The sequence below is a fragment of the Hyalella azteca genome, unplaced genomic scaffold (assembly GCF_000764305.2).
Source record: "Hyalella azteca isolate HAZT.00-mixed unplaced genomic scaffold, Hazt_2.0.2 contig2006, whole genome shotgun sequence".
NCBI classification, from domain to species: Eukaryota; Metazoa; Arthropoda; class Malacostraca; order Amphipoda; family Hyalellidae; genus Hyalella; species Hyalella azteca.
The window spans coordinates 69,027-80,407 of record NW_025932295.1 but is presented as its reverse complement, the minus strand read 5'-3'; the positions used below and the strand labels follow the sequence as shown (position 1 = coordinate 80,407).

Below are 11,381 nucleotides of genomic sequence, written 5' to 3'. Positions count from 1 at the left end.
TAGTTTTGCAATATTTTGATTAGTTTAGCTGCAACAACATTTTTACGAAATGTGGGACGCGCTTCCCAATTTACCCCGCCCTTCCCTTTTTACCCTGTTTGATGGTGTTTATGTGGAATTTTCCCTCACCTAATGACTTTTTTAAGTAATTGTTCTGTGCCAGGGTGCAGAGGGTGGAAGCAGCGTTGCCAATATATGGGTTTTTAAGAGCATCTAAGATCTTAAGAACATCTAAGAACATTCTCCATTTCCCAAACTGCGATATTCCCGCCAGATGAATTACCTCCTTTGAATTTAATTGTTAACAAAAGTGCACAATCGGGCTGTGAGTTGCCAAATGTATAAAAAATTATCACGGCGTCAACAGCAGAGCTGCAAGATTTCAGGAACAAATAGGAAAATTCCAATCCTGATCCTGCACAAAAAGAATAGAGTTAGATTGTATTGTGCCAACTGTGCAGAACCCACTGTGCAGAGAGTGGATGAATATTGCAAGATCTTTGGCGATGCTTCAGTAGCAAAATTTACGCCTTCTGAAGATCTTGCGACACATTTAGATTGAAATTCTTTTAACCCTAGGTTGCCCTGGATATTACTGTTATAGGAACGACGAAGAACGCAGTCGCCTTCTAGAAGGCAGATCCAACACGGGCCGTAGTCCTTCAGCGAGATAAGATGGTGCTAAACCATGGAGGCAGCGAAACATCAGAACAGCGACTTTAAACTGCGTGCGCCGCTGGATACGCAGCCAGTTAAGGTCGCGCAAAATCGGTGTCACGTGGTAGAATTTCCGCCGGGCATAAATGAGTCGCGCGGCAGCGTTCATTATGAATTGCAGTTTGTTAAGTGCCGTGATGGGAAGTCCGTAGAGTGTGGCTTTGCCATAGTCCAGTCTGGGCAGCACAAGCGCCACCATGAGGGCCTCGAGGACCGGCCTAGAGTGACAGCGGTTGACGCTACGAATTCGTCGCAGGATGCCAAAACAAGCAGCGGTTACTTTGGCAATGTGGTTGTTCATAGATAGTTCTGAGTCCAGCTGAATGCCGAGGCTGCGCACAGAGGATGAAGGTGCGACGAACTCGTCGCCCACGCGCACAAGGTTGGTTGGAAGCTGATGTTGGCGCCGAGCGGTCGCGAACCAAATAAATTCAGTTTTCGATGCATTAAGCTGGAGCCGGTTGGAACGCATCCAATCTGAAACGGCGTCCATGCAGGCAGACATCCGGTCTTGCAGCGCTGCAGCGTCAGCCGGCGCACAGTAGCCATAGATTTGGGTGTCGTCGGCAAACATGTGCGGATCCAAGCTGTGTGAATCAATTATGTGCAACACATCGGCAGTATATAGCAAGAAGAGGATTGGGCCGAGGACCGACCCCTGTGGCACGCCGCAGGTGACCGTCGATGGTGTAGAAGAGGAGAGCCCGCGACGAACACATTGGAGTCTATTGTTGAGGTAAGACTCGAACCATCGCAGCACCGTACCGCGCAGGCCATACGATACGTCTAGCCGACGCAACAAGGTGGCGTGGTCGACCGTGTCAAATGCAGCGGAAAGATCTAGTAAAGCCAGGGCCACAATGTTGCCGCGGTCCGAATATCCGAAAGAACGTTCAGCATGGCGGTCTCCGTCGAGTGGTGACGACGGTATGCAGACTGGAGCCGAGACATGAGACCTGACTTATGAAGGTAGTTATTTAGCTGCCGGGCCACAACGCGCTCGAGAAGTTTCGATAAAATCGACAGGTTGGAGATGGGTCGATTCGAATTTGGGTCTGAGGCGTCGAGGTCCGGCTTTTAGAGAAGCGGCGTGATGTAAGCGGATTTGAAGTTCTCAGGGACAACGCCGTCAGCGAGGGAGTGGTTGAACAGTTCAACCATAAAAGGTGCTAGGCTGGCAACATTCTCCCTAAGTAGATGCGACGGCAACAGGTCGTTGATATTGATTCAATATATGCTTGCGTTTCAATATGCTTAGAAAGTAAATTTCAGCACCTTGTCGACATAAACTCCCAAAATCTTTTTCCACGCTAGACTTTTCAATCGTTACTGTCTCATTGCAACCATGTCTTTTCAAACTGTAATCATGCTGTTCATTGTTCATCCCGAGGTGAAGTACTTTACACTTGTTAGCATTAAAACGCATCTGCCACGTATCAGCCCATTTAACTAAACTATCAAGATCATCTTTCATTTGCACTTTATTCGACACATCCTTCACTGTATTATAAACTTTTGTGTCATCGACATACATGGAGCATACACTTGACACTAATTCTGACAGATCGTTTATAAATGCAACGAGTAAAATAGGCCCATGAACGCTTCCTTGTGGCACGCTAAGGGCTTCTTTGTGGCACGCATGAATGCACTGATGTCCAGTCTGACACGGTTCCGTTAATACTGACACGTTGTCGTCCACATACTAGAAAATCACTGATGCAATGGATTAAATTTTCCTCTATTTCCCTCTCATCCAATGGAGTACATTTCCCTCTATATGGAGTAGGGCCACTCCTGTGGGACACTGTCAAATGCTTTTTCAAAATCGAGGTACACTGCATCTAGTGGCTCCCTTTCGTCCAGCAGGTGAGTCCATTCATTCAGAGTAGACAAGAGGTTAAGTGGTGCAGGATCTACCGGCAATAAAGCCATGTTGACAGTCTGAGAGGAGATGGTGAAAGGATGTAAGAGTGAAAAGGTAGTGATGAGAATGCCCTGGGAGTATGGTAGTTGCAGGAGGAGATGAGTTCGAGCGGAAACGTGCCTCACCTTGTAGGAAAATGTGAGGAGGTTGTGAGGGGGTTGTGAGGGGGTTGTGAGAGGGTTGTGAGAGGGTTGTGAGGGGGTTGTGAAGGGGTTGTGAGGTGGTTGTGAGGGGGTAGTGAGGGAGTTGTGAGGTGGTTGTGAGGGGGTTGTGAGGAGGGTGTGAAAGGGTAGTGAGGGGGTTGGGAAAAGGTTGTGAGGAGGTTGTGAGGGGGTTGTGAGGGGGCAGTGAGGGGGTTGTGAGGTAATTTTAACTGGGACGGGAGTCTTGGGGGTTTGTGCGATGGAGTTCGACCATCTTCCCTCCCCTCCTCAAGAAGCGAGGGTCCCCGGAGCGTTCGACTTTCTAACAATTTCCTTTGGCCAAGGACACAGGGTGATAATATTTTCCACAATTACAATGTGGCAGACAATTTTTACCATAGTTTACCAAAGATTGGATGGAGAAAGGTAGGGCGACGGTGGCGCTGTCGCCTCCAATTGTCAAGGATCGCTTGTTTAGCGAGTCCCGTCGTACAACTTCCACATCTCACCATTGGTTTCGCAGGGAGGCCAATGACCATACTTCCAATGCCTGATGAAATCCCGGACGGACAACCAACACGTGCATGATCTCACCAATAATGAACGATAAGTCATCTAATATTCCTATCACCGACTAACCGTTGTTTCTCGTCATACTGACCAGTCCAATTGATTTGCAACCAAGAGCCTCCATTTCAATGGTTACGAATCGCGATCCACTTACAGTAGTAAGTGGTTGTAGCTTCGCGACCACCAGACCGTCAGACAGAAGCGGGTCGGGGCCTCGATGCTACCATCACACGGGCTCAGGAATGAGACCAGCGACACTCACACCAGCGTGGGCCCGCTGACTTTCCTGAAACAAACCGATTTGTAGCACACATTCGGTGAGAACAAAATTGTATACAAAAACTTTACAAGAGTAATTATACATCTTAATTAAAAAAAAACGAGAAAACTAATACGTTCGGGAGAACGGATCAATACAATCTTACAACTCTAAGTTCACGCAGTTTATAAGGAATGATGATAGTATACACACCCATAAAGTTAAATGGACAAGTAACAATTTTAATCGACGAAGTCATCACTAAGTGAAAAAACTATTCAAGACAGTTGCGCATAGGAACGACATTATTGAATTTAGCGAAGTAACAGTGGATCACTGTTCAGGGTAAGAAGTGAGTCGGAAATGAACTTCGCTTAGTCTATCCTGACTTAAAGTACTTATTAACGTACATCAGCACAGCGGTTATACGATGTACACGGGATTATCGCACATGCAAACAGATTGACAAATGGAGTTTCGTAATATCCCTGTCTCAATTGTGAATCAAGCTAATAGTTTGAGATTAACAGCGTCACTATAGTTAATAAGCGTGATGCGTGTGGAGAAATACCTGCATTTTGATAACGCAAATTCAATCATCAACGCAGACCTAAAACTTTCAGAGAAGTGACAAAGCGCAAACAAAAATTTTGAGACTTTTAGCGCGTAAGTATGTTGTCGATATGCGAACGACGTACTTTGCCTGTAACTGTATGTTGAACATTATAGATATTTTCCGACAATTTTCCTATCACTATGTACGGACCTTCAAAGTTGGCCGCGAGTTTCTTACACTCTTTTTCCTTTGGAACGTGTCTAACAAAACAGCGCTGTCCTTCGGACAGAGAACGAAGTTTCGTTTTCTTATTTATCTGAGCAAGATATTCATCCATACTCTCATCGACCGTTTTCTTAAGATATTCGCGAATTTTAGCGAATCTATCTACAGCTACACTGTAATAATCATCGTAATTGTAGATTTTTGATTGTTGCTCGGTAGTAGCAGTTGCCGCAGGGTGATTTTTATCGCTTGAGAACAACAAAAAGTGTGGTGAATCGCCGACGGTTACGTTGAACGCGGTATTGATTGCGCTCATGCATTCAGGCAGGAATAAATCCCATTCGCAAATTGCCGATGGTGGAAGGCGGATATCACGTTTTCTATTTTACATATGTATTTAACTCCTGACACGTCCTACCCGAAAATATTTGGTCGTCCTCGATCAACTCTACTGGATGGTATTATGATCAATATAAAGTGAATGGAATAGAACGGTATTCAATAGTTGCGAGGCATGAACATTAAAGTAGAAATATAGTTCTTATATTTACGCGAGAATTGGCCAACTGGCAACAAATCAAACTGAATCTACAAGCCTAGAATACAACACAATTTAAGTCTAAGGTAAAGGAAACTCTTGATGGTATCCTTCCTCTTCGGCAGGAGCGTGCCGAGTCTTCATGGTAACTCTTGAGTTGTTCCTCTGCGAGCAGGTACGTGGGCGTGCTCGCGTACAAAGGAAAGGCATTAATGTTACAACAATGGTAACTTACGTTAATCTAATAGTTAGCCCAACTATAAGTGGATCGGATGAATTTTTTTTACGTTAATTCGAACTTAAGGCTAAACAGCCATTAATAATAGTTCTTACGTTACTTTTTAATTTCGGTTCTTGACCAATATGCCGAAAAACAACGTTTACAAATTTTAGCCAGGTTCCTAAAGGTACATACACATTAACAGAAAGATTCGAACGAGCAGATCAATGTACACTTATTTAAAAAACTTATCAATATCAAGTTGAGCTTTGTTCTAGACATCAACATGCAAGTTCTATATGCAAAACTATTCATTTTATCATAAACATGGGTATGCTGGCTAAGAAATGTTGATAAACACGTAAAACTAGAGAAATTTAAGTCTCAGGATGAATTTCTCCATGCGAGACCCTTTTAATAGTAGCAAAGGGGGGCGAATGATCGCCACCGGCGGAGCTACCTGTGACTCCACGGGAGTCATGGGGGTTTGTGCGATGGAGTTCGACCATCCTCCCTCCCCTCCTCAAGAAGCGAGGGTCCCCGGAGCGTTCGACTTTCTAACAATTTCCTTTGGCCAGGGACACAGGGTGATAATATTTTCCACAATTACAATGTGGCAGACAATTTTTACCATAGTTCACCATAGATTGGATGGAGAAAGGTAGGGCGACGGTGGCGCTGTCGCCTCCAAGTGTTAAGGATCGCTTGTTTAGCGAGTCCCGTCGCACAACTTCCACATCTCACCATTGGTTTCGCAGGGAGGCCAATGACCATACTTCCAATGCCTGATGAAATCCCGGACGGACAACCAACACGTGCATGACCTCACCAATAATGAACGATAAGTCATCTAACATTCCTATCACCGACTAACCGTTGTTTCTCGTCATACTGACCATTCCAATTGATTTGCAACCAAGAGCCTATGGCCTCCATTTCAATGGTTACGAATCGCGATCCACTTACAGTAGTAAGTGGTTGTAGCTTCGCGACCACCAGACCGTCAGACAGAAGCGGGTCGGGGTCTCGATGCTACTACCATCACACGGGCTCAGGAATGCAACCAGCGCGACTCACACCAGCGTGGGCCCGCTGACTTTCCTGAAACAAACCGATTTGTAGCACACATTCGGTGAGAACAAAATTGTATACAAAACTTTACACGAGTAATTATAAATCTTAATTGAAAAAAAACGAGAAAACTAATACGTTCGGGAGAACGGATCAATACTCTATGTTCACGCAGTTAATATGGAATGATGATAGTACACACCCATAAAGTTAAATGGACAAGTAACAATTTTAATCGACGGACAAGTAACAATTTTAATCGACGAAGTCATCACTAAGTGAAAAAACTATTCAAGACAGTTGCGCATAGTAACAACATTATTGAAATTAGCGAAGTTAACAGTGGATCACTGTTCAGGGCGAGAATAGTAAGTCGGAAATGAACTTCGCTTAGTCTATCCTGACTTAAAGTACTTATTAACGTACATCAGCACAGCAGTTATACGATGTACACGGGATTATCGCACATGCAAACAGATTGACAAATGGAGTTTCGTAATATCCCTGTCTCAATTGTGAATCAAGCTAATAGTTTGAGATTAACAGCGTTACTATAATTAATAAACGTGATCCGTGTGGAGAAATACCTGCATTTTGATAACGCAAATTCAATCATCAAAGCAGACCTAAAACCTTCAGAGAAGTGACAAAGCGCAAACAAAATTCTGAGAGTTTTAGCGCGTAAGTATGTTGTCGATATGCGAACGACGTACTTTGCCTGTTACTGTATGTTGAACATTATAGATATTTTCCGATAATTTTTCCATCACTATGTACGGACCTTCAAAGTTGGCCGCGAGTTTCTTACACTCTTTTTCCTTTGGAACGTGTCGAACAAAACAGCGCTGTCCTTCGGACAGAGAACGAAGTTTCGTTTTCTTATTTATCTGAGCAAGGTATTCATCCATACTCTCATCGAGCGTTTTCTTNCTCTTGATTTCAGTCGCATTTTTGGGAACTGGATAATTCCGGATGCATTCGTTTTTCCCGTTATCTATTTGTACGCCATCGGCTGACACTATGTGTCCGAGGAATTTTATGCGCGTTTCGAAGAAATTACTTTTAGATAACTTTATTTTGAGTCCGGCCTCTTGAATTTTCTGGATAGCTGCTGCGATGTGATTCAAGTGATCGAGCTTAGTCTTTGAAAAAATAATCACATCATCGAGATAAACCAGAGCGGACACACCCAGCAATTCGCTGAGAGTCGCGTTCATTAATGCCTGGAACACACAAGGCGAGTCTACTAGACCAAAAGGCAGCCGTTTAAATTTATAATGACCCCTAGCCGTACTGAACGCGGTTTTAAGCGATGCTGACTCGCTAAGAGGCACTTGCCAGAAAGCGCTTATAAGGTCAAGGCAGCTGAAGAATTTGGCATCACGCAGTGTGTTGATTAGTGATGATATTTCAGGCAGCGGAAATCGCGTGGCTTCAGTTATCGAGTTTAGTTTACGAAAATCTACTACGGGCCGAAATTCACCAGACTTCTTGCGTATTAGGATGATAGGCGAATTCCATGCCGAATTAGTTGGCTCAATTATGCCGTCCTTTAGCATATCCGCTACCGCGTCGTCAAGTTTACCCAAATGAGAGTGGGCTATTTTGTATTGCTTTATGTAGACCACATCGTTCTTATGTTCCTCTTTCAACTTTATGTCGTGCGTTAGGAGATGTGTGACTCCTAATGGTTCGCCCTGAAGCACGACTGCGTTACGATGACGGTTTAGAATGCTCAGCAAGTTAAGTAGCGTTTCGCCGCTTTCAGACGTATTTATGTCACTAGCCCTAAGCGGCGCTATTTGCGAGTTTTCTGCGATTCCAGCGTTGCGATCTACGCAAGACAAAGAGTGAATATGAATAGTCTCTAAATCTATTCTTTCGAGAGTCGATAAAATTTGATTCTCTTTCAATGCTATTGCATCAGCAGTCACATTCAGTAGCATTACAAGGCATTCACCCTTCCTAATAGTAACTAGACATGACGCTACCAAAACTCCGTTTACGGAATTTTTTTCGACACAGTAAGTGCCATCAGGAACTTTTCGACAACGTATCGTCATCACAAGATTGCAGTATGCTGGTATTACAGTTCTGCTGTTCACGTGCAAATACCGTACGCGTTCAGGCTGCGTGCAATGCTCGCGCGGCGTCGCTGACGGATCGCTACCGCGCATGGCTATGTGCGCGTTGTTACTCACATGAGCAGGCGCGGCTCTGTGTGCATCTTCGCGTGGTTGTGCATCCGCGTGGCTGTCACGGGTGAAAGTGACTTCGTTTGTACGAAAGTTAATAATAGCTTTCGATTTAACTAGCAGATCCGTACCAATTAAAATTTTACACGGAAAACTTGTTCCGTTTTCAACGACAAGTGCTTTTAGCTGCACAATTTTATCATTAGGCAGTTTAATAATCAGCTCAGTTTCGCCTTTTACTTCAAGCTCGTCGCCGCTCGCAGAGAGGGCCGAGACATTTGTTGGTCTAATTTGTGCAGTTTTATTAAGAGCGCTTATTTTTATTAACGTCGTTGTGCTGCCGGTATCTAGGAATCCTGGCATTAATTTGTCGTTGACAATGAGCTTAATAATGGGGACACGTACTTTGTCGTCGTCACCGCCTTCATCAAACAATTTAATTGTTGATGATTTGCCTTTAATTAAGGATATATAGCATTTTTCCCATTGGGGAAAAGCAGATTTAGAATTGCAAGCATCAGCATCTGTATTGAGTACGACTTGTTCAGCGTTCGAATTCTTCATTTCTTTACCATATCTTTTGCCTAACCCCACAGGATTCAGATTTGGACTTTCATTATTATCAGTCACTGGCCGTTGAATTTTAGAACTCGTCAGCTCTGTTTCAAGTACAAGTTTATCACTATCGGAAGCATGCAAATCGTCCGTGAAACTTCGCGAGGGTTCCACTATACCGACTGCCACATCCGACGGCAAAGACTCATTCCTGATGTTTGATTGCAAAAACACTTCGCAAGAAGATTGCTTATGAACTAAATTAGAACACATGCTCTCACACTTGACAAATGTTTCTGGACACGGGCCATTCATTCGTTGGCGGGAGTTAACAGTTTTAACAATTACCTCCCGCGCTCTGTCTCATTCATGCGATGAACAATTATCATTTCCTGTGGGACTACAATTAGTACAAAGAGCATTTTTAGTTTCATTACCATTATAGTACTCAACTTTTTGGTGACCTCGGTAGCCACCTCTGTGATTATGGTTGTGGTTGCCGCCTCTTGAATTGTTGCTCGTAGGGTTCTGATGACTCGTGGTTCCTCCTCGATTACCGCGATTGTTGAACCGTCCACGGTAGCGTCCTCTCCCCCGCCGGTAATTATAGTTTCCGCGGGTGGGCGCTGATGCTGCTGTCGCCGAAGAAGTATCCGTTGAAGAAGGCTTGTTTTCCACATGGACTTTAGTCACTGTTGAAGTACCGTTTTGATTCCGGTAAATTTCTTTCTCAGTAGCCACTAAAAAGTGTGTTAGCGCTTGATACGCATTGGCGACGCGATCATTTTCTTTGCGTTTCAACAGTGTGTCAGTCACGATGCGCTTCTTGAAAACCAAACTTGCTCCAAATGCGAAGAAAGCTTCTGTTAGGATGTCGAGCGTTGAGCGCGTATCTGCTGCAGCGTTGTAACTTGGTCTGTTCACGAATGTTTTTGCGACCTTGAGAGCGGCATCTCTAATAGCGTAAACGTTTCCAGTAGCTGAGACCTTATGAGGCTTTGCGGAGAGAGCGACATCCATCAATTCGCGTGATGCATCTACGAACGAGATGTTTGTAACACCTGCGTAGGTTAGCAGCAGATCTCGTCTGACTTCTTCAAAAGTAAAGTCCATGTGATCGTCGTTTAGGTATTTTGATACCACGGTTCTAGCATCCCCTAGTTTCTTATGGGTATGCTGAACTAATTGACGAATACGGCTACGATCGTCGGTCAATCCTGTCGATTCAAAATGCAGCGTCAAGTGATGAAGCCATGCTTCTACATCTACTTCAGCTGTACCTCCTTGTGCTGGTGGCTCTCCTGGTAATACATTTCCTCTGAAATTAGGTATTTCTTGAGGTGCACATACATAAGTCAATGCAGGCCTAGAATTTACCATGTTAGTCGTCAGTGATCCCGATGTGGGAGCTTCCCCTGCTGCGGCTTGCGCGGCTGCGGGCGCTGACGCTGCCACTGGTTCACTTGTTGAATCCATCTTCTTGGGAATAACTTTTAGCTCACTGTCTGGATATCTAACAGGCACCTTTTTAACACGCACCGGTCGTTGTTTCACTTCAGTGTTAAGACTATCGTCTAAATCACTTTCACTGCCACTTTGCATTGAATTTGCACGTAGAAGTCAGTCACTTTAAGAGTATCTCTTGACGGTCGGGCGCCAGTTGTCAGGTCCTTTGCTACTTCGTGGCCGGACCTGAGGCTTCCTAGAGCCTTGAGTACTTAATTAAGTCCTGAGGGTTCAGTGTAGTCATGAATATCGTCCTACTCTTAGACTGACGGCAGGAAGGGAGTGAAACACCACATTACTCTTAATTGTTCACTATTGACAGTTCGATGGTGCGGAGGTTCAAAGGATTGACCGGAGCTGTCAGCAAGCACCGCAGGTGCATGTTAATAGGCTGACACAGGCTATCTGACAGCTCCGCGGCCCGGCTTATTTATGGCTTCGTTGTGACGTCACTGATGGTGACGTGGCCAACTACCGATGGTGGAAGGCGGATATCACGTTTTCTATTTTACATATGTATTTAACTCCTGACATATCCCGCCTTCAAGGTGGTGATGAAAGACATCGACATCATCGCGCCCAACGTGTCGTACAAAGGCGACACTTTGTGTGCGTTAAATTGGTGGGCTGCGTGTTCTGTTTCAATTTGTGTGCATTGAATCTACATGAGTATATTTAAGTATGAATGAAAAATAAGGTAAATGATTGCTGCCGACGGTATTTGCTCATCTACAGGCAGTTGAGTGACAAGTGCAGGAATGCGGAGGTTCGGTTTAGCTTATGTTTGAACGCGACTCCTAGCAATAGGTTCGTGACATTGACGTTAGTTACGATGAAGTACAGTCAACATTTATAGTTGTGTATTACTTCACAGTATGTAAGTTTGAAGCTATTTTATA

At 44.4% G+C, this 11,381-nt stretch overlaps 3 protein-coding genes across 3 annotated transcripts; all 3 read right to left on the bottom strand.

Moving 5' to 3' along the window:
- Window positions 1–598: 598 nt before the first annotated feature.
- LOC108667387 lies at window positions 599–1,222 on the bottom strand. Its single transcript, XM_018154407.1, has one exon. It carries the CDS (start codon window positions 1,220–1,222, stop codon window positions 599–601), a length of 624 nt encoding a protein of 207 aa, XP_018009896.1.
- A 335-nt stretch (window positions 1,223–1,557) lies between these two features.
- On the bottom strand, window positions 1,558–3,442 carry LOC125179281 (merozoite surface protein CMZ-8-like). Its single transcript, XM_047884856.1, has 3 exons — window positions 3,427–3,442; window positions 2,770–3,017; window positions 1,558–1,791 (listed from the first exon to the last, which is right to left on the bottom strand). The coding sequence occupies exons 1-3, from the start codon at window positions 3,440–3,442 to the stop codon at window positions 1,558–1,560; spliced, it is 498 nt and encodes a 165-aa protein (XP_047740812.1).
- A 2,754-nt stretch (window positions 3,443–6,196) lies between these two features.
- On the bottom strand, window positions 6,197–10,703 carry LOC125179280. The gene is made up of 2 exons (XM_047884853.1): window positions 9,430–10,703; window positions 6,197–6,256 (listed from the first exon to the last, which is right to left on the bottom strand). Exons 1-2 carry the CDS (start codon window positions 10,576–10,578, stop codon window positions 6,197–6,199), a joined length of 1,209 nt encoding a protein of 402 aa, XP_047740809.1. The 5' UTR covers window positions 10,579–10,703.
- Between the last annotated feature and the right edge of the window lie 678 nt (window positions 10,704–11,381).

Excerpts from the sequence above, each read along its gene's own strand:
- LOC108667387 (XM_018154407.1), bottom strand. The coding sequence starts at position 1,222 with ATGTCTGCCTGCATGGACGCCGTTTCAGATTGGATGCGTTCCAACCGG.
- LOC125179281 (XM_047884856.1), bottom strand. Across the intron at positions 1,792-2,769 it reads TCCTCACATTTTCCTACAAG|CCGGACCTCGACGCCTCAGA; the intron begins GTGAGGCACGTT and ends CTTCTCTAAAAG.
- LOC125179280 (XM_047884853.1), bottom strand. The coding sequence starts at position 10,578 with ATGCAAAGTGGCAGTGAAAGTGATTTAGACGATAGTCTTAACACTGAA. Across the intron at positions 6,257-9,429 it reads GCTACCGAGGTCACCAAAAA|GAAAGTCAGCGGGCCCACGC; the intron begins GTTGAGTACTAT and ends GGTTTGTTTCAG.